The sequence below is a fragment of the Mustela nivalis genome (genome assembly GCF_964662115.1).
Source record: "Mustela nivalis genome assembly, chromosome: 6".
Taxonomy (NCBI): domain Eukaryota; kingdom Metazoa; phylum Chordata; class Mammalia; order Carnivora; family Mustelidae; genus Mustela; species Mustela nivalis.
The window spans coordinates 5,259,522-5,281,987 of NC_139025.1; the positions used below are offsets into that span (position 1 = coordinate 5,259,522).

The 22,466-nt window shown below is 55.8% G+C and overlaps 1 protein-coding gene across 9 annotated transcripts in view; it reads right to left on the bottom strand.

Moving 5' to 3' along the window:
- The window catches only part of LOC309868144 (uncharacterized protein), a 33,280-nt gene extending 21,891 nt beyond the window's left edge, over positions 1-11,389 (bottom strand). For 4 of the 9 annotated variants that reach the window (XR_014313524.1, XM_082737591.1, XM_082737595.1 and 1 more), the window contains exons 1-6: positions 11,270-11,389; positions 8,601-8,704; positions 7,807-8,383; positions 7,620-7,661; positions 5,755-5,868; positions 1,622-1,755 (exon numbers count right to left, since the gene is read on the bottom strand). Coding sequence is in view for 7 of the 9 variants with exons in the window: in XM_082737591.1 (XP_082593717.1) it covers positions 1,622-1,755; positions 5,755-5,868; positions 7,620-7,661; positions 7,807-7,933 (417 nt within the window). In the remaining 2 variants the exon portion in view is untranslated. The other 5 variants (XM_082737596.1, XM_082737597.1, XR_014313523.1 and 2 more) reach the window with 4 other exon arrangements.
- Between the last annotated feature and the right edge of the window lie 11,077 nt (positions 11,390-22,466).

A 22,466-nucleotide genomic window follows, 5' to 3' on the forward strand; every position in this document is an offset into this window, starting at 1 on the left:
TCCCTCCTAGGCCTCTCTCTCTGCCACGTCACCTGCTTGCTAACGGCTCAGCAAATGCCAACTATGGAGTAAATATCACAGGGCAGAGCCTTCCTGGAGCCCCTCCTTGGATTCAGCCCTGGGCACACACTCTCCACCTCTAGGCAGCCCGACTGGCTCTCTAGGGAACAAAAACAAGCAAAGACGGTCCCTGGGCTCAGAGGCCTCCGCCCCTCGTCACCTACACTGACGGGGTCTAAGGAAAAGTAATATCCGCAACCCATTTCCCTTTCAGGGGAGAAGGGCAGGGCAGACCTGTCTCTGAAAGCTCCATGCGATGAGAGGGCGTCACGGAATCTGAGTGAGAGACCCTGGGGGTCTGCGGCACCTGGAGGATGCCCCCCGCCCCGCTCTGCTCATCGCCGGCCCTCTCACAGACCCTGGGGACCCCTGAGGACCAAGAGGGGCACTGGCACCTGGCCCAGGGACACTGGGGGACCCACCTGAGGCTCCGTAAATCTCCGTGGGCTCGAGTTGGCCTCACCAGGCCATTCCCCATCTCCCACCCGACTACCCCGGAGTCTGACTGGCCTCGTCTATCAGCCCAGGGGCTACCCCAGGAGCATGAGGCGGGAGATACAGCAGGCTCGGACAGAGTCAGCCTCGCTAGCGCGGCCCCCTGCTTTGCCAACTCTGCCAACGGCCCCCACCCCCAGACCCCTCTGTGAGACTCGGTTCCTGGGATCCGAAAAAGGAAAAGTGCCCTCGGCCGAGCTTCCTTTCTTCCTGCCCATCTTGCTCAGCTGCTACATGGGCCAAGTCGCTGCGTGGGATCTCCCGGGGAACCCTGCTAGATCCTCTAGTCCCTAAGACAAAGCTGGTCTCAGGCACCCCAGCAGAGCCCTAGCCCTGAGCCCCCATGGCTCCAGCCATGCGTCTGGAATAAGGAAAGCCCAGATAAACAAATGACTCGTTCTGGCGTGAACTGGACGGCTATAATCCTCCGCTTTCTTCTTCCCCACCATTACTGATTTTATTTAAACAGACACAAACATTCCCATCCCGTCGCAATTTCAGGGGTGAGGAAAACGGGCCAAGGGAAGAACTCACTCAAAAACAACTCTGTGATTAAAGGACATTATCAAAGCCTGGTGTGTGAGAACTCACGAGGACTGACAGCTTTGGATTTCAGGGAAAAAAGGTTTTCTACAGACAGACAAGCTTTCCTGTTTCCACGTCTCCATGCTGGCCCTCTGGCCAGGCCTCAGAGACCAGAGAGGGTACCTATACCGTACTTTAATTCCTTCCTGTGCTTAGCCACGCTGCACTGGGGACCTACTGTGTGCCTGGCCCGAGCAGGTTCCTGGGGCCCGTGGTCAGAGTTGTGGACACCCCTCACTTACCGTGCCCGGCCCACAGCATGCCACGGCCCCGGGGTGGGCCCCACATGTGCCGGCTCCATGTGGCCACGGTCCCAGCGGCTCCAGGCGGCTTGCAGACCCCCGCCAGGCCACAGGGTCGGTGGAGCAGATTTGTTCTTGGTAGTGGCCCACTCCCCAGGCTAAATGTGTATCTTCTAGAATCAAGATGTGTGAACTGAAACTAGTGAAATTCTGGTGTCGCAAGAAAGCAAGACACTCACCCCAACGCGGGTGCAAGTGGAGAGGCACGGGACTGGCGACAGGCAGCTCGGCGGGCTCCCTGGTGCAGAGCGGCGGTCCTCTGGGGGCTGTTCTGGCCTCTTCCATCGGGGTCTTCGGTGTGCTGGGGACAGGGCTGACCTTGCAGGAGAGGCAGGAGATTAAGGTTATGACAAGGCCGGCACTTCAGAGGAGCTACACACACACACACACACACACACAGTGAGCCAAGTCTCACCTGCTGCATGGTTTTCGGTGGAAGGAGGCGGGTCGTGGAGATGAGCAAGGACACGAAGAGGTGAAGAAGCAACGGGCCCAGTTGGTAGACCCCACACCGGCCGTGAGGCCTGGGGCACAGCAGAGCCCAGTCCTCCCAGGGGCAGGCTGTGGCTAACACCCAGTGGGACGAGACGAGGGGCCTGGGGGATGGGGAGGGGCAGGACAGAGTTCTGGCTGCAGCCACGGTCACTTCGAACCCCCACCCCCCCAGGAGGAGGCATCTGAGGACGGCTGCGGGAGGTGGCGTGGCGGCAGGGGCCTGTCCCGTGCACCCTGGGGACCGGTTCTCTGGCCACACAGGGGAAGGGGCTCCTTAACCTGGGGAAGGGGCATTTACACCCTATAGAAGGCCAAGAGGCAAGCAGGCAGGAGACGGACAAGGAAGCAGGCAAGACCAGGTAACCACAGGCGTGGGCTCAGCAAGGAAAACCAACCAGCTAGGCAGAGGCCTGGACAGCGGAGGCCCAGAGGATCAGGAGCCCAGTGATTTGGGTGCAGAGAAGGGGCAGATGGGTCGCGCCAGGCAACAGACTGTGGCAAGCAGAGCTACCGGTGGGTCAAGGTGGCCACCAAGACAGAGCAGAGCAGGTAGGCAACCGGGCAGAGGGCAAGCCTGCAGAGCTCCCTGGAGGTTCCCAGCCAACGCCTGGTGCACAGGGGCTGCATTTGGCCCCAGGACAGGGAGGTCCGGGTCACAGACCCCGACTCAAGAGGGAGACCCGGGGGGCCGGAGCCCGAGGGGCACACACACGTCACAGCAATTCCTGCGCCCCCGCATCAGTCCTGAGCTGTAGGGCGGGGGGCGAGGGCAGCCGTCAGCACTCAGCTACGGGATGGGGGGTGGGATCTCCGGGAGGCAGAGAGGGCAGGAGGGGGCAGAGCCCTGGAGATGGGCACCTCCAAGTGTCCCCCAGGGCTTAAATGAAAGGTCGCCAGGGCCAAGTGGCCCAAGGCAGGCCTACCCTCCAAGCCCCTCTGCCGGCCTTCTCCAGAGCCAGAGGCTGCTGCTCCGGCGCCTGCGGCGGCATGAGGCCGCCCTCAGCAGAAGCAACCCCCCGGCCAGCCCTCCCGGGGAGGCAGAGGCCATCAAGGGACACGCTAAGGGACGCTGGGGCTGAGCCGGGGCCGGGCCATGGGCTCGTTCAGTAAGGATCAACTGTTGGATGACGGGATGGACGCCTGAGTGAGTGAAGGGGCAGGGCCAGCAAAGCCCGGCTCAAATGGGGCTTGGGGGCAGGGCGGTACCCAGGCTCCCCTCAGAGGAACGAATTCCAGCCTCCTCCCGTTTGCCTGACGCTCCTCGGTTCCCAAAGACTCCCGCCTAGCATCTGGAGTACGGCGGTTCCTTCACTGACTCACCTGTCCAAACAGACAGCCCACATACTCTTACTGAACCCCACTTAGTGCCAAGCTGAGGCTGGGGCACCCAGAGGAAGCAATGGGCTGGCCTAGGGCACCCCCGGAGGACCGAATCCGGAAATGGGTGATGGGAGGAGGAAGAGGCGGTGGACACCAGAGGTGGGCAGGAAAAGGAGAAAAACAAACTCAGGATGGGGTGGGGGGGGGCGTCTCCTGGCTTCAGGCATTCTCTGCTTCTCCACCTGGGGAAGCCACCTCTTCATAGAAGTCCAGAGCCTCCAGGATTGACTTAAGGAGGGATGTTGAGACCAGCGGGTTTTGGTAGGATCCCTACTTTCAGAGGTGCTCAGCCTCACCCATCCCCCTCACCCAGGCCACCTCTGGGTCCCTAGGACAGCCTCGGACGTGGTTCAGGTGCTTGACAAGTAGGGTTCGCGGATTTGAAAAAAAGAGTACACGAATTCTAGGCCGTGATGCCAGAGAACCTTTAGCCAACAGAGCACCGGGAGCCTCCTCCCCTCGCTCCCATCACCTCCCTTCTCCTTTAGTTCTCCATCGGGCTGAAGGTCTGGCTCAGTCTGATGCTTAACTGGGAGTGATCTGATCTTGATCGGCCCTTAGGCTGAGAAAAGCCCAGAACTTCGGACATAGAGAGGCAGTTTTCAGACTTAGTGGGGTGGGAATACCTGCTCTAAAGGTATCGATGGGCTCTGGGGAGTTCAAAGATCAGGACAGAAGCTTGGTGGGGGCCCTTCCACTGGGGCACAGGACATATGTGGGAAGGAGGTATGAAGCAGGTAAAAGCAGGGGCTGTGGGTTCTGCTGCCAGATCTGAGTTGTCATGTCCCCTCTGTGCACTTGACTCCCTGAGTGATCCTGACAAATCCCCGGGCCTCTGAAGTTCACGTGCAGCAGTACATGGGAGGCAAAGGTGAACCCCGAACCTCACTACTCCAAGGCCAGGGGCTGAGGGGTGGGAGGGGCACCAACATCCATCTATTTCTTGATGAGGATGGCGCTTTCCAGGTCAGTGTCAACCTTGGGAAAATTCTATGGGTCCTACAGGTAGATTATGAGTCTTTCATGATCCGTGAGTCCTGAAACAAGTCAGGGCCGTGCTCTAGTAGGAAACATGCACCCCTCCATTCCCGGGCTTCTCCCAATGAATCCACCAGGCGCGGAGGGCCAGGACCCCTGTGACGTCTGTGTGTAGTAAGGGTCAAACAAAGGAACTTTCTGCAAAGCAGTCCTATCTGCGGCGGGCTCCCCAAAGCGGCCTTCAACTTTCAACCCCACTCAATGGACCCCTGACTGGGACAGAGGCAAAGCCTTAAATGAGGAGCGCATGAAACCCGGGCTCCAGCACCAGAATTAGAAGCGTGGCCTCAGCCCTGGTCGGCCCTGCCTGCGGATGCCGGCTCACCTCATTATGATAACCAGTGTGTTTTTCCTCCCCAGACAAAGAAGAGCTCCTTATGAGACGAATATTGGAATCCAGCAGCTACCTCATTAACGTCCGCGGCCTCTTCCTTGACAAGGCCCAAGATTAGCCCTGCGTTCATTAAGGGGAAAGGGCGGAAAGTGGAATAAAACAGAAAACCACCACTGGGGGGGACGGGGAGGGCGCTTTCTGTGCGCCATTCATCCCTGAAAGGCGTCGCGTACCTTCGGGACTTAATCACCAGCGAGGGGGGGCTGGGGGAGGGCTTAGCCAGGATGCGGGACCTAAAGAGGTTCAACTTGATAGAAGGAGTTAAAAACCCAAAATGGGGCAATTTGATTTGAAAGCTTCCTGGGATTTGTCACTGGGATAATCAATTTAAAGCCTTTTTCCTGTTTACTTTCTTTGAGCCAGACCCGACCCGAGAGGAAACCTTTCACTGGATGGGTTTTTCGCAAAGTTCAGTATTTTTTCTAAGGTTCCCTTCCCCATTTTGGGGGACCTCTAGTGTGTCTTTTCTTACTTTTTGTTTCTCTGCTACGCTTCCCCCACCTCACCGCCGCCGACCACGTCTTTCTACTCTCTTTGGTTCGCCCCGTGGGAACTTAACCTGTCAGAAAAGCGGACGGGGACTCCAATTTTCTCACGAACATTTTATTGACCTTATTTCAAGTCCCTTGACTAGTGTCTGGTTCTTACCTGTGACACATCCACCTGACCCGCCAGGTAAAGAGTAGTAACGCTATTCCAGAACTGAGAAAAAAGTGGCTTGGAAGAACTGACTAAGCCCTAGGCCTCAACACCAGGCAGTTCGGCCAGGCCTCGAACCCTGCAAGACGGTAAGAGGCAGGCTCCCAGACAGGAGAGCTGTGGATACCCCAGGTCCAAGGAGAAGCTAAGAATGAGGGAAGCCAGGAGCAGGTGATTCTGTGAGGCGTAGAGGCCCCTAGGAGGGAACCAGAGCCAAAAGCCACATGAAGGCCAAGAAATGAAAATGTGTCCATGTGTCCGTGAGCTGGAAACGTGTCCAGAGTCAAGTGACAGAAAAGTCATTACCTGAGGTAGGGTCGTTCGACGGAGCAGAACAAGTCAGGAAGCAGTGGGTTGAAGAGGAAATTGGAGGTGAGGAAGGAAGACAGCAAGTGTAGACAGGTCTTTCGAGAAGCTTGGCTGCGAAAAGGAAAGAGACAGGCTGTAGTGGCTGGAAAGGGGGGACAGTGAGGGGGCCTGGGAGGCTCCCGGCTGTGGAGAGAGCAAAGTTAGGAATTGAGAGTAAAAGAACTAGTGAGTGCCAGGAGAGACAGGTAGGCCTGAGACAGGAGAGACCAAGGCGTAGACACCTCTCTTCCGTCACTACCCAAGAGGTGACAGGGGTGCAAATGTGCCGTAGGACCCCAACCTGGAAGAACACCTTGATGACCTCTGTTCCCCTTGGAGGTGGCAGGCCAGCCCCGGGTCGGGACAGGGAGTTGTGAGGTTCAAATGAATCGTGGTTATCAAAAGGCCTTTGCGTACCACAAAGGGGGCCATAATGTTCTCTCTAATTACTCATTGGGAGCAGGACGCGGTCGTTAGGCCCACTCAAACCTCACGGGGCCTGGGTTTTCACTGACCATAAATTATGCGTCCTTACATTAAGGATGTAAAAACCAGTGGTAAAAGCTCCCGGCAGCCCCTGGAAGACAAAAGGTTCCCTCCTAATAGCCTGGATTAACTCAAAGCAGCTCTCCGCCCACTTCATTTGTCACCTTCCAAGTCACCCTTCCACCTTCTATTTGCCACATAATCCAATCAGGCCCTTTTAGATGCCCGGGAGCTATTGTCTCCATGGAGCCGGGCTTCTCTAAAGCGCCTGAGTTGTTTTTGTCTTGTCCGGACAAAACTGGTTGGCTTAAAAGGGGACGAAAGAAAGTGCGGGTCGAAGGAGGACCCCAATTAGCTTCCAGGAGCCTGTTTTCATCATCTTTGGATCACATACCAGGCCTGGGGTGCTGGGCATACTGTCGGCGTTCCAGAAAATGTTTGTTCAATTAATTCTGCTTTTATTTACTCTGGAATTTATTTATTGAGCGCAAACACACGCAGCACCTACTGGGTGCCGTTATTACTGAGGGAGAATGGGGTTGGGCATGTGCAGCACGAGGCACTAACGAGGCCCTAACGCTGGGAGTTAAGTATCTAGCAATTTCCACAGCTATTTACAAAGCACTTTCACGGTGGTTACATCACTTGGTCTTCAAAAGCGCCCTGTGGGGTAGATAAATGCGGGTGCTTTTTTTTTTTTTTTTTCCCTTAAATCCCCATTTAGCCATGAAAGGGACTGGGGCTTGGAGAAGTTAAGTGACTTGTTTAAGGTCACACCAGTCATTGAGAGGTGGAACCAGCACATGGCACCGCACAGGGCCACCCAGATGCCCCCCACCCCCCACCCTCCCCAGACCATGCTTGACAGCTGGGATTTCAAACAGGCTATCCCACTGTCAAATGCCTGATTGGAAATCAAAAGGCTCTTAGTACAACTCTGGGCCCAGGGGAGGTAAGGGGTGGCCGCAAGGGCACCCAGGGTCCAACTCTGACCCCTTCTCTTGCCAACAATGTGACCAAACACTTACACTCCTCCAGCCCCAGTGTCCCTGCTGTGAATGTGAGCGTGTCCTGTGCTGTGGGAGGGGGCACTTGCTTCTCCTAACCCCTCTTCTTCCCCCACCCCACCCCTAACCCCCCACCTGGACTCTTTTAAAATCCCTCCAATCAATGTCAAACCCGTTCTCATCTGTAAATGTGGCTGCTTCATTCATGTGTGTGTACGACACGAAAATAAGACACTCATAGAACGTAGAAAGTGCTCTGGACATGACCACATGGGAGGTTCATGGTCCTATACTCAGGTCTGCCCAATGCCCATCTCGGTGGACCCCTACCTGCTTCAAGGAGAGCCCCGCGGACAGGGGCTGTCTGGAGCGCTGCGGGAGAATAAACGAGAAGCATGAGGCGAGAGTGACAGGGCTGGGAAGGGACCGACCTACCCAACTCTTCAACAGACATTTGCTGACCGCCTCCTCTATGCCCAGCCCTGCCTGCGGTGGTTTTGTATCATTCAATACTCACAACAACCCTGGGAGGCTGCTCTTCTTGTCCCCACTCCCCAGAAAGAACAGGGAGATCTGAGAAGAGGTGGGGAGAGGCGGGGAGGCCCTTGGCAGTTCGGTAGCCAGGCGTCAGGGCACATGCTCATTCCAGAAGCCCACCCTGGGCCTTGGAATTGCCAGTGAGATGCTGGTCGAGCCCTTGGCCCAGGTCCCCCTCCTGAGAAGTTCCCAAAGGGATCCTTCCATTCAGGACATCATACAGGCAACAAGGGGGTTGTCATCGGAGAAAGACTGACAACTCCTTGGGGAGGGAAACACTCCAGGTCGCTGGCAAGTGAACACAAGTAAAGACTTATAGAAAAATATTCATAGCATCAAGGCATAAGCATAGCAAAGGTCAGGGGTTAATGACCAATGCCCCCTCACTAGGGCATTGGTTTAAACATTCGGCCAAGAGGGAAGAACTGGCTGGTCGGTTCTGGTCCTCTTCATCCTCAGTTATCCTCGTCCTGGTGGTGTGGGCATGAGGGGGTGGTCTCTGCCAGTGGCTGCTTTGTACGCTGGTGCCATCCAGGGGTCCGAGCTCCTAGTGGCCTCTGCAATTGATCAAAGGTTAGAGGCCCCACTGAAAAGCCCAAGTCTATGTAGTAATTAAATTTAAATAAATTAATTATAACTAAAACTAATCAGTTAACATTTAAAATGGTCTTTTAGTTGCTAATGGGTCTGGGGGTGGTGCCGAGAGGGCAGCAGGGGTGGGGATTCTGCCCGGCAGGTGGAGTTCTACACTTCCCCAAAGGGGGGTCGAGGTACCATCAGGGGGAGGTGATCAGCGAGCACCGTGGCAGCAGCGTAGCTTCGGGAGGTGGTCCTTGAAGACAAGGAGGTGAACAGGTGATGTCATCCCTGAAGAGACCCTAAGGCACGGGAAGGGGGCCAGATTAGAAACCATCTTGATGACCTCTAACGGTCAGCACAGGAACAGCAGAGAGAGGGAGGGGGCAGTCAGAGGGAGAGGGAGGGAGCAGTGAGAAAGAGGGGGCAGGAGGAGGGAGGAGTTAGGAGGGAAGAGGGAGGGGAATGGAAGGAGAAGGAAAGGGAGGGGGAGGAGGAGGGAGGAGGAGGGAGGAGGGAGAAAGGAGGAGGAAAGGGGAGGGGAGGGGAAAAGAGGGAGGAGGAAAAGCAGAGGGGAGGAGGCAGAGGAGAAATGGGAGGGGTAGAAAGGAAAGAACTGAAAAGGGGAGGAGGGAGAGAAGTGGGAGGGGGTAAGGAAGACTTGATTGACAGAGCGCAAGTGTTAGCAGTGTGCGCATGCGCAACCTGGAGCCAGGTCTAGCGGGCCGCGAGCCATTTGCAGGCACAGACCGCTAGGGGGCGCGCGGCCCGCACCAGGACTCAGGAGCGCAGCCACCTGCGGCGCGCGCGCGCAGCAGAGCCTCCCGCGCCCCCGCAGCGCCGGGCCCACAGCTGCCAGGGGCACAGCTGGCACAGAACGGGGGGGGGGGGCGCCCAACAGGTCTGGGGCTGGGGTGGGGGAGGCCACAGCCCCCACCAGCACATCGCGCAGGGCCACTATGTCCTCGAAACACTACACCCGCCATCGCATGCCAGAATCCACCTGTGGACATCGATCAGCGCCCCCCCAACACACGTCCAGGGGCCCTTCGGCACCCCAACTGTGGGGGGGGGGTCACCCTGCAGAGACACGTAAGGCTACCGAGAAGGCACTCGCCAAAGATCTTTCCAGAACACGATTCCACTTTTATTAAGTGAAAACACAGAAATCTTGGCTCCGACCTTCGGTAAGTCCAATTAAACATAAATTAATTAAAATTATAAAGACCCAGGTCTCGACACACCGTTTTCACTCCATTCGCGGGGCTTCTGGACACATGATACAAAATACTATCGCTAAAAAATAATACGCAGGCAGCCAAACCCACCTAAAACCGTCCAGAGCGCCACCGACCCCCCCCCCCGCAATCTCAGCTCGCCACAGCAAGAACCTCAAGACCGCGCGACGACACCTACTCCACAACCTGACGACCCCTTCGTCTTGCTCAAATGCGCCACATCCTCTTAAGACCCCCAAAACCAAAGCCCGCTAAGATCAACTCATCTGCGTCCACGCTCTTCCACGACCCCCTAAGTCACACAGCCCGCGCGAATCACGCCCTCTCCGCCCGGCGCCAACGCTCCAGCGGCTGCCCAGGGAACCCCGGGATCTTAAAACATTTCCCCCTCAGGTAAACGAATCCAGAATTCTCCAGTAAGTTCCGCGCTCGACCCCCTCCAGCAGAAGAACAAAGGCCACCTCCCCTCGCCACCCCGCCCCCCAAAATTCCGCAGTGCCACCAGCGCCCTCTGGCGGCCAACAAGAGAACCTTCCAGAAACCTGCCACGTAGCAACCCGCTCGCGGCCCCCCCTCCCGCCCGAGCCCGCCGGCCCAGAGTGGGGAGGGGGCGGCGTGGGGGGGCTTGACAGGGACAAAGGAAACGGCAAAAGACGACTTTATCAAAACTCAAAATCCCGCAACATGTCAGAATCTTGTAATGACCATCATGCAATGCTAAAACGACCCCCGGCCCCCATTTCCCAACTCCCAGCGCCTGGACAACCCCAACACGCCCCCTTTTCTGTATTTCTCTCTTCCCTCTAGATTAGCCTCCCCCAGCCCCAAGGACACGGCCTTCTCTACACCCCAACCCACCACTCTGCTATTCTGCCAGTGCCCCCAGTGACTTGACCTACCCCCCAGCCGCCCTTCTCTACGGAACTGGTCCTAGGGGGCTTCTGATGGGTCTGCACTTGGGCGCCATATCTTTCCACTAATAAAGTGACTGATCGGGGGAAACCAGATGATTAACAGTTAGCTATTTTACTCTAAATTTTGACTGGAGTCTGCTCTGCACGAAACCTGGGTATTTGGATCCGCAATCCCTTGCGGGCGGGAAGCTGCACCCCTCACGCCTACGGGCCACCAAGAACCTGGCCAAAAATTGGGGGGCATCTACCTGGGAGACTCTTCTTTTTAGGTGCTCTTCCCCCCCGCCCCGACTCGGGGGCATGCATAATGCACCCGCCGCCATATCTCCCACCAACCGGGAACCTAAAGGTGCCTTCGAGCACAGAAAATCGGGGTTTTGGACCCCGGTGACTGCGGTACACTGGCTTCTAACGGGGATCTGACCGGATTCGTCCCCTGGGCTTCATCTAAACCCCTACCACCCAGCCCACTCTCACGCTGAGGGTCTGGACGAGAAAAGGGCCCTGATTCTCCCCCCCAGGAAAATGTGCCTCGAGATCTTTCTGCCTGACAGAATTTTCACCGCCGACACTCGGGGACCAGGCGAGGTGGCCGCCTTCGAGAGAAGGTCCCCGGCGTCTGTCATCGGCATGTCCAGGAGGACAGAGCCCAACCTCGAAGGGGTGTCGTCTTCGATTTGCACATCCTTCCAGGCAAGGATGGCCAACCACTCACCAGGTGGGGAGATTCTCGCGTGGGCGCCCCGGTTCTCCCGAGGAGCTGCAGCCGAGGCCAGCGGGCCAAGGCGCGCTCCATCTCCGCTCTCCGCCGTCTGCGCTAGGGGCTGGCTGGGTGGGGTTTATATGGAGGCGCAGAAGGGGTGGTCTCTGACGTCAGCGCATTCTGCTGCAATGCGCTCATTTCTCCAAAAGTGATTGGCCGGAAAAATGAGCCCCCCAGATTCTATGACAAATTGCTCTAGCCGCACCCAGATTGCAGCAAAGAAGGGAGGAAAAAAAAAAATCTGCCGCAGTGCCCCTCGCCGCCATGACCAACACCCTGTGTTCGCTGGTGCTTTTTGCCTTACCCGAGCCCCGCTCGCCGAGCACGGCGATCTGGCTGCACGATTTGCTGGGAGAACGGGACAAGGGGTGGTTTTCCTCAGGCGGGCCGAGGGTAAAGCTGGGGCGCCGGGGGCGGCACATCACACACCTGACTATTTCGGAACCTCTACCAGAGGATGCGGCTTAGGGAAAGGAAAATGATGCTTTCTGCTTATTGTCCGGGAAAATAAAACGCCCCGAGCAGGAGAACCAGTACCCACATGTAAGTGGCGGCTGTCACCCCCTTCTAGCCCACCCGTCCATTTCTGATTGGTTATCTTTGACATGGAAGACTCGGCACAGCCTTGCATCTCCGAGTCAGGGAGGGGGAAAAAATAAATAAATAAACGGGTTTTGAGTCCCGGGCTTTGCCGCTTACAACCTGTGCACAAGAACCTGGCAATGTCCCTTCCTCTGCCAGGGGGTCCGTTTCCTACATGTTGACAAGGGGGTAACCCCCCTCAAACCGGGGTCGTAATAATAATTCAGACATGAGCCGTGTCCCTCTAGGGAAAGTACTTTTCGAGGAAGATCGTGTCCCACGTGGAGGCGCGTGGGGTACCCCCCAAAATCGAGGTGATTTCCCCCGCACGGACACTTTGAAAAGCCAGCCCCCCTCCCCGTGCCGCCCCGGGGAAACAGGCAGCGACACATGTTGCGGCCGAGCATAGCTGCACGGCCTCGTGCTCCGGGACTTGGCACATGAGATTTAATCCGTAACAGGTGGTGCCTTCAGCGGCTCTGCCGGGCACCGAGTGGCAAAGCGGGCAGGGCCGTCAATCAAATGTCCTCTCGAAAAGGTCAAAATGCTGTTGAAAGGGACTGGGGATCTATCTTAGGGTGACAGGTGGGTGGCAGCCGGGAGGGCAAGGATGAAGCGCCTAGTGACAGAAGAGGGGTGAGAATGAGCGATGGGTCCCGAAGGGGAAAGGCAGAGGGGCCTGCGGGGACTATCAAGTTAGAACAGCTCGGTCCCCGCACTACTTGGCGGGGGGCGGGGGGCGTCTCAGGGCAGCTTCAGAGCGACCCCCCTCCGCGCCCCGCCGTGCCCAGCGGTCCTGCGCGGTGGCTTTCACACACACAGGAGACTCCGGGGCTGAAAAGAAGGGACGGAGCTATCCATAAGGGAGGTGGAAGTGGACCCCCAGGTCACGGAAGACCCCGAGCCTTGGGCGGGGGGCTCGTTTGTAGGTGACCGGTTGCGCCGCTGGGGAGACGAAGACAGAGCGGGCTTTAGGGGCATCGCGGGGTGCCAACCCTAAAGGGTCAGATAATGTTGGGGTGGGGGAGAACACCCAATTTACAGCCTGCGGAGCGCGCCAGGAGTCCCAGAGACTAGCGTCCCCCACCAAAACTCGCGAGACAGAAAGGCCTGCACCAGCCGCAGACGTCAAGAACGCTTCAAAAAATCATGGCTCCGAGCATCCTTGTCAACAGGAGAACGTTTATTAGCCTCAGTATTAATAGCTAGGAAACAGCCGGAGCGGCCCGGGACCAATCAGCGTCCAGGAGCCCCTGTCGTCAGGCCTGCGCAGCCAATCAGACGCCGGCTGGCCCGGTTGCTAGCCTCTCGGGGGCAGAGGCGAGGGGTGCGCTTTGTCACGGGGGCTCCCTCTCGCCCTCCACGCGTGGGAGGCCTGCGTGGGAGCCCAGGCGGCCACCAGAGAGCGTCAGTAGCCACGCATTCAGGGCCCCTGGAGGCCGCCCTAGAGACAGTGCCTCCTGGCGTCAGCCTTGCAGCCCCAAAAAGACCGGAGTTGATGCTCTGGGAGGAGCCCCCGGCCTGGGTTGGGTGCCCCCGGGAGGCCCAGGCAGGAGAAACTCCAGACGTCCATGCGCATCTCTTCTCGGGGCCTGGCGCCCGGGAGGAAAGTTGGGCCTCCCAGCACAATCAGCCTCTCTGGGTTTTTTTCTTGTTTTTCCTTCTCTCTCTCTTTTTTTTTTCTTTCTTTCTTTTTTTTTTTTTTTTTTTTTTTTTTTTCTGGGCTCCCTGGCTCCAAAGCCCCAAAGCCCCGTGCTCAAGAGCTTAACAGTAAAGCCCACTCCTCTTTTTCAGGGTCTTACTGACAAGCAAAGGTAAAGGACCCTGGAAATTATGTGTTTCCGACAAAAGCGCGGGGTGAGGGGGGGGGGGAGCAAGGGGGGGGGTTGAATCCCGCTTTGCTCCCTCCTAACTGGGAGGCTGAGGTCCAGGCCTCTCCCTGGGCCCCTATTTCCTCATCTGGAAAAAGGAAAGAGTTGGACAAGATGGTCCCCAAGGAGCCTTCCAGTCCTGCTTTGCTTGATTTGAATGTATACATCAGGCGAGTCAAATGTCTTCCAGAACATTCTGCATGACAGTAATTAGTATCAGGTGTATCCTGCAGTCCATGTGGCTACTTCATCATTCTGCTTTTCTTTCCATTGTATTTTATTTTAAACAGAACACCATGGCGACATGTTTATCCTCCTGGCTTCCTAAAAGAAAGAAAGAAAGAAAGAAAAAGATAGGGGAAAAAAGGCAGAGAGAGAAAGAAAACACTGCTGTAAACTCATCTCTACTGAGTATGGTTTTAACCACAATAAAAAAAGATATCCATATGTTTAAATGTTTTTGTTGGCTTTTCTGGAGCTCAGAACCTAACTTTTTAAATATTTATTGGTCCAAAGCAATGGAAGAAATAACTTAAAGAGCCAAATCTATGGTAATATTTGGATCCAAATTGTTTCTCAATCTGAGTGATGTCGTGAATGCTTTCCTTGCTCAAAAAAGGACATTTAAGGGCTCAGATTGATATCAATAGGGCCAAACAGACAAGGAAATCCAGGCTTGAGAAATGACTCGCTTTCTTTCTGTACATGCTGAAACCCAGCTCTCTTGGAAGGGCCCTGGAGGAGAGCCAGTGTCCCAGACACATGGTTTAGCCCTGTTGCCTTTTTTTTTTTTTTTTCACATAGATCTAATTCAAAGCACACATTTTTCTTCTTTTTTTAATTCATACTTTGGAGCCCTCAAAAGCTGTGTGAGCAGCCTCCTACCCACATGTACATACTTGTGGGCAAGTGTACAAATGTCCTAAGATTTGGCCAGGAAATGGAGACAAGGTCCTCCTGTAGCAATCTCCCAGCCATGGGTAAATGCACTCTCGTCTCAAAAACCACACTGCAAGCTTTTACAAAATAGCATCTCCTGGGTGGCTACCCTTCTAAGCAGATTTTCCCAGTCTTCCGGGTACCCCGAAAATGGTAGTGTTCCCCAGAAATCTCTTGAGGCCCCTTCCGCACTTCCCACAAGTGGCTACAGTGAGGCTGGGCGTTCCTAATCGCTAATATACAAAGCCAGCCTCTGGCAATTTCAAAGGCCAAAATCACACATCTCTGAACTCTTTACCGTTCCCGCCCCATAGACCCGAGCCCAAGTCAGAGAAGCAGCCTGGAATTCAGAGGACCTTCCCATGAAGTTATTTTGGGGTACAGACACCTGAGCATTGTCAGGAACAACCTCTCTGCCTCCTAGAAGGTGAGAGATTAGACCTCAAGCAGTCAGGATTTGGGGGAAATAATCAAATAATGGTCCCATCTTACTGGGTCTTACAATTGACAATGGCTCTGCTAGAATGCACACCGACCCCTTGCTCTGATGCGAACAACCCCTCAGGAGGGTTAAAGTAGGTTCTACACCCAACGTGGAACTTGAACCTGTGCACAGCCCTGAGATCGAGAATCGCGTGCTCTACTGACTGAGCCAGCCAGGCGCTCCTCTCAGGAAATTGAGTTTGCCCTCAAAATGAAGTCTAACGTCTTTCCCATTTAAGGGCTTGGACAAGGGGCTCGCTTTTTTAGTTATCTATTATCCAAACACAATTCATACCCACACTCCCTGTGATTTGGTTGCTTGGGGGTCCCTGCCGGATGTTGTGATTCTGGGGTTGGGAAATGGAGAGCCGTACACCAGGGGTGCCCATGTACTTCTGGGCCTCTTCCACCCAGGGCACCAATATCAGGAATGCCCCGCTTCCCGGAAACCTGAGTTTCTGGGTGCAGCCTCAACCTTTGCATAGAGGAGTTTGTCAAATTGTAGATATTAAAAGACAAATAGAAGTCAGCGCCTTTTGCAAAAGGCCAAGGATAAAGCTTACTTCCCGGTAGGCTGCTGGGCTTCAAGGCAGTGTGTGTATGTGTTTGGCTCTGGGGGTTTGTGGTATGCGGGAGAGAGACGGTAGACACTGTTCCTTACCAATACTTTCCATGATTAGAGCCAATGAGACAGAACCAGAAGGTAATAGCCCAAAATTACCCTCAAAAGCCCCCTCAAGAAAACCATCAGTTGTTCTGGGTGAATAGACTCTGGGAGATTTTTCTTCTTCTATTGCCTGTACTGCTTTTCTAATTGCATTTTTGTTTAAGCAAAAAAAAAAAAAATGCAGCCATACAAAATGACTGGCCATCTGAGCATCCCCCTTCAAGACATCAACTATGAAAGTTCTTTCTGAACTAAACACAAACCAAGAGCCTCGGGGTTCCCCTCCTCAGGCACAGTCCCTGGACGGAGCTTTCAAGAATGGGGGGGGGGGGGAGGGCGGGTGCTGCCCACAAGGGCTGGGGCAGCCCTACAGCCACACCCAACTTCTGGAAGGGCTTTCTCGAACCTGCCCCAGAGGAGGGCAAATTCTGAGCTGGTAGCCACAAAACCAAGTGAACTTCACTGGTTTCATTCCTACAGGAGGGGCCTAAAGAGATCCATTTAGCAGGGGATGAGGCAGCCCAAGAACGGGATCTCGGCGGAGCAGAACCCCGCCATGGCTGGGTTATTAACAGTCACATCCCGACTCAAGGAAAAGGTGGCCACGTCGACCTGACCCGCCCCCACCCGGCCCCCCTGGCTTTGGGCGTGGGCCAGCCCCCGGATTCAAGCTTCAAGCGAGGGGTTTTCTTGGCCCAACGCCATGGAAATATTTCCTTCGGTGGAGCAAAGAACTGCTTCATTCAGCTGCCCGCGGCTAGGGAGGGGGCTGGCTTTCCCGTATTGGCAGAACCACCGAGGCCTGGGGGAGGGGCCCCGAGAGGAAAATGTATTCCAGGTAGAACAGGACTGGAAAGTTTGCTTTCTTTCTTTTTTTTTTTTCTTTTTAAACTAAAAGATCGCTGACAGTTGAAAAACGGCCACCCCACCCAAGAGGCTCCAAGAGAAGACATTTGTACTAGATTTCAGTGATGACTATAGCAAGACCTGTCTTAACGGCAAAGGGAAGGGGGCCAATTCTGGGCAGGCTTTCAATTTAAACATTCAAGGTCTCGATCTTTCCAGAGAGCACAGTCGGCCTCTCTGGGCCAGGCCTGGTGATATCTGTGTCTCAGCCTCACCCAGAAGCTACCGTCTCCTTGGTGGAAAGTCAAGGGCATCCAGGAGACATGGCAATTGGAGGCCATCTGCCCAAGAGGCAGGGGTGCCAGGGGTACGCAGTCCTCTTTCGCAGCCTCTGGTGGGCCAGTCTCGCCTGGTGGTTGAGGGTTTGGGCCCTGAGAGCAGGCCTCGGGTGCAAGTCTGTTTGCTTCCCATGTGGCTTTGGCTTAGTCGTTCAAGCTCCTGGGCCTCATTCTCATGGTCTGTAGAATGGGGATAAAATGCCTCCTTTTGTTACTTAGATTAAATGGGGAAAAAAATGAGTGCCGTATTCACCGTGTGTCCCCAGCCCAAAGAGATCTTCTTGGTTTTTTGTCGTTTGCCTTTATTTTATAGGAAGAATCAATTTATTTAGTAATTTTAAAAAAGTAAAGATAGTCTCTCCCTTGCTATCCTGCCTGTCACTCCCTTGTGCTGTGTTCAATAAACTTCCACCTCCTTTAAAAATAATAATAATAAAATTTAATATAATTTTTTTAAAAAGTGAATTCAGTAAAATCACTAGATTAGTGAGTGAAAGATCTGGGCTCCGTGCGCCCTGCGGGCCTGCCACGGACATGAAGGCGCCCCTGTCACGTGCGTAGGTGTGCCTTGAACACCGTTCTCTCCAAAATGCCCGGGAGCACGGCTGCTGAACCCCCCAGTTTGGAGACAAGGCTTTTTCGATCCCACGATCCGCCAGAAAGAAAAGAGAACCAGCCTCCCCACTTGGAGCCTCTTTGCTGGGCCCCGCGGCCTGTCTGTGGCCCAGCACCCTCCATCTCCAGCACCACCAAGGAACATCTGTCTTCTTCGGTGTGACCTCCGCTCCCCAAGTCTGGGATCTGAGATGCAGTCTGTCAGCTCAGGGGGAAAAGAGATCTTTCCAATAAAAAGTATCTCCAGGACATGTGGCCCTTCTCCTCCCCCTCCTCCGTGCTGTCCTCTTAGCCTTGGGAGGACACGACAGGCGTGGACACGTGGCAAGGAAGCGGTGAGGCCGGGTGGGCAAGAACACAGGCTCTGACCTCGAGTCCGGGTTCAAACTCTGTTCCTGCTGCTCACTGGCTGCTCGGCTCTGAGGGCGTCTTTGGAGTCTCTGTGTGTCTCAGTTTCTTCATCTGCCAAATGGGGATAATAATGGCATCTGCCTTTCTGACAGCATCTTGTTAAGAAGGTTGAATGAGGCCAGACATGGGAAGCCGAGGGTGCAGGGAGGGCTTGGGGAGATGCTCAGTCCCGGGGGTGATGTCCTTGCACCCCCTACACACAGCCCAACTGCCCCCAGGGGAGCAGATCTAGCAAGACAGCCCTCTACGCCGAGCACGGGCCTTGGCCGTGGCCTCACCCCTAGTTGAGGCTGAACAGCTCCGGGCCTGGCAGAGGACAGTCGTGAGCCCCTCAGTCCTGGCAACCCCAGCAGAGAGGCAGGGGTAATAATTCTGTGGGCGAGGAGACGCCGTCCATGCCAGACCCTGCAGCATATGCTCTTTCTAGAGCTGGAATGCACACACGTCTTGAGACCGCAGCCCACCGAAAAGCTTGGTTCCCCCCACAACACACTGGGGTAACTGTATCACCAAGGGGGCTGGGGGTGACAGCCAGGCCCTGAAGGTCATTTCAGAACTCTGCAGGTCACGGCGGGCTTCGGAGTGTCTGCCCCATCCACCAACTTGCTGGGGCTTACGCTCTGCAAACGCTTTGCCCTCCGAGACAGGGCTCAAATGTTCAACATACCCTTTAGGTGTTTGCAGAAAGGATGAGCTTACAGGCGCTTGCCTTTAGGTAAACGGAACTGCCCTGGCACTTTTGATGATAAAGAAAAGCAAACAAAGGCCGCCTTTCAAAGGCCTGTGTGCTCCCACCGGCTCCCAACCTAAAGACACCTCTCCCTCTGTGAACCGGTGGGGGTGGAGGGCTTCGGGAAAGTTTCTGGACCCCTTGGCCCGCTGGAGGAGGGTCCTGCCCGCCTCACCCCGTGGAGCCGTAGCAAAAAATGAAATACTCAGGCCGCAGTTTTGCTCTGAACACAAAAAGCCTTGCACATTCTCTGGAGGGACCCTGGGGGTCAAAGTCCCCAGCGGGGGCGGTGGGGGCCCTGGGGAGCCAGTCACCTAGTAGGTGACACATGGGCCGCAGGGCCAGGCCGGCACTCTCAGAGTGGGCTGCCTCCGGCCCCCAAAAGAGGCCGGCTGAGGTTTTGACCTCTTTAGCTGAGTTTTTATCAACCTTGAAGGGCAGTTCAGATATCTGCACACGCCTTCATTCTGTTCAGGGAAACTCTGGGTTCCTGGGCTGGCACTGTCTTAGCTGCTGGGGATGAAATGACAAGCGATGGGACTAGCCCCCCGGCCAGAGCAGCGGACGCTCCGGGCGCTGGGCTGCGCTCCTACTATGTGCCAGGCCTGCCTCTGGCTGCCCCTGCCTCTGTCTTTCAGGGAGACAGTGTGCTCAGCTCAGGTCCAAGAAGGAGCCACTCTGCCCTCCCTGGGAAGAGGATTCGGCAAATAGAAAACCGTCACTTAACTCGAGGACAGAGCCCGGAGGGGGCTGGGATGACTGTGAAAAGCTGGTACGTCTCGCCCCGGGGCTGAGGCTCAGGAATTCTGGGCCCGCGTCTTTCCCAACAGTCTGGCCTTATGTGCATTTCCCAGAAATTCTTACTGTTTACTCTGAGGGGCCTCTCCACAGCAGAAGCCGTTCAAGCCCTGCTTTCAGCCGTAAGTCACTTTTCTGGCTGGCTCCGGGCACAGACATCTCGGAGCGTTGAACGTATGGCCACGTGGCCACCCAGAGATCCAAGCAAAACTGTCTGGCTGCCCAGCCCGAGCTGTCCCTGAAAGGCTTCAGTGTACGGCCAGGCCCCCCGCTCCGGGGGCCCTCACACACGCCCTGAACAGCCCGCGCAGACCCAGGCCCACACTCGGGGCTGGTTTCTGCGGCCCAAAGAGGGCCCTCATTTGGAGAAACCTGAGTGGAGCTGGGCCGATGGGGGTCAGGAAGCGGGGCTTCCTGGGGTGCAGGGGTGCGGGGACTGTGTATAAGCTGTCCTCTCCCACCAGGCTGGAAAGGAAACAGAGCAGAGGGTGGGGGGAAGAGGTGGAGAAGGGCAGCCGAGGGGAGGGGGCAGAGGGGTCAAGGCCACCAGCCGCTCCTTCAGTGGCAAGCCCACCCCTAAACCCTCTCTCTCTGGGAGCGGTTTCTGTAGGGGAAGACTGTATCCACGTGGAACCTGAGGGTGGCTCTCTCCCCAGTCCCAGGAGTTTGTCTGGAGGACAGAATAACAGTCACACACCCTGGGGCGCCTGGGTGGCTCAGTGGGGTAAGCCTCTGCCTTTGGCTCAGGTCATGATCCTGGGGTCCTGGGATCGAGCCCCACGCTGGGCTTTCTTCTTGGCTGTGAGCCTGCTTCCCCCCCTCTCTCTGCCTGCCTCTCTACCTACTTGTGATCTCTCTCTGTGTCAAATAAATAAAGAAAATCTTAAAAAAAAAAAAAAAAAAAAAGAGTCACATGCCCTAAAAAGGAGGCTGTCTAAGCACCAAGGAAAAGAGCCACAGTTGACAGCCCTTGGTCACTCCAGGCCTCCCTGGGACCCTTGCACGTTCTGTGAATTAAGAGCAGGATTTGAGGGTCTCCAGGAAGGCGGCCCCAGAGATTGGGGACCGCTGTGCCCCTCCTGCCCCAAGAAATGGGAGGGTCTGTGGAGGAGCAGAGGACGGGAGGCAGCTCGCATGAGACAGGTCAGGGACCCCCCCCAGCCCCAGCCTCACTGCGGGGGTCCCCAGGAAGGGGGGCTGGGCGCTTGGCAGAAGTCATCATCACGTTTCCAGACGTTAAAGGCGACACTGTGCCTGCCTTTCCAACCTCAGTGGAAGGCGATGTGAGGCAAAAGCAAGATGTAAAGGACTTTAACGTCTGCTAGGGGAGCCTCTGAATCGAATCAGGATGGCCTCATCCCCAAAGGGGGTGCTCCTGGCAGGCTGGGAGAGGATCTCTGAGCCCGGGATCCGGGATCAAGCCGCCTGGCAGCTCTAGGAATCCATGCTGAACAGAGCACAGAGGCAGAGCTGTGTGCCCCCTAGACTGGGGCTCGTGAACCCATGTTCCCTCTAAATAAAGTTAAAAAAAAAAGCCCGTCTCGTCCCTCCCAACTCTGCGCCAAGATTCACTTGCACAGTGAGACTCTGCGCAGAGCCTGGCTTTGCTTTATTTCCTTGCTTGGCCAAGTTCAGCTTGTGACTCGCTGGCACCCCTCACCCCTAACCTGCAGCCAGGGATGGTGGCCCGGGAGGCTCAGGGTCTGTAGAAAGCACAAAAGGGTAACGTTTGATTAGGACCTGTCAAAATGTGCCTGCAGGGTTTTGTTTTGTTTTTTTAAAATTTCCACTCTTGTATTCAACTTTTGAGAGACTTAGCATGAAAATGCCACGCCTGGGGTGCCGGCTTGGCTCAAGTTGGTGAAGCGTCTGCCTTTGGTTAGGATCCTGATCCCAGGGTCCTAGGATCGAGCCCTGCTTCGGGCTCCCGGCTCAGTGGGAGAGTCTGCTTCTCCCCCTCTCTCTGCTCCTCGACCCCACCCCCCGCCCCGCTCATGCTCTCTCTCAAATCAATAAATAAAATCTTTTTTTTTTTTTTTTTAATGCCACGGCCACCCCGCCCCCAACAGCTCCCCTCAACAGCTCTAAATTGTGTCTGCGGTGGAAACGGGCATGACGTCTCTGTTGGGCATTCTGGCCGCGCAGACCAGATGCTTGATGGCACGTGAGCCCCAGCCTGCCCTCTTCCTTTAGACGTGGTCCCCGCACAAAGACTGGGCAAGTGTGTGAAGGTGCAGAGAGTGGTGGTGTCTGGTCGGCCAAACGACCACCTGGCTTCCCCGCTTTTCCTCTGTGCCTCCTAATAGCTCATTTCATTTTCACCGGAAAGCCAACGGCTCTCGGGCACCTGATTACAGAAGAGGAAACTGAGGCACAGAACTACAGCCAGTGAGCAGCAGACCCGGGGGGATGTATGCCAGGAAGCACTTCCTCCGCTGTGGCGTTGCATTCACATTTCTCGAGACCCCTATGTCCACTCCCCCAGGGCGTGTTGAACACGCAAAAGATGAGGACGGTGAATTGAGCTTTTCGGCCACGCGGGGGACACGCAGCTTTGCAGTCTGGGAGTTACTGATCTCTTTCCCTGCAGATGAGAGAAGGCCCGTACGCTCCCGACACTTGACCTGGGAGCGGGGCACTGCGGGGCCGGAAACGTCGCCCCCAAAAGGATTCGGAAATCCTTTCGACCTGACCTTCCACGGGCGAGCTGGGTTTTCCTGTCCGGAGACTAAGGCCTGCGGCCGCTCCCACCCAGCTCTGCGACAACTACTAGGAGGGGCAGGACGTTGGCTGCGTCCTTGACCGTGGAGGTACAGGCTCGCCACAGGCTGGAGCACAGAGAACTCCAGACCCGCTATTCCAGGGCTCC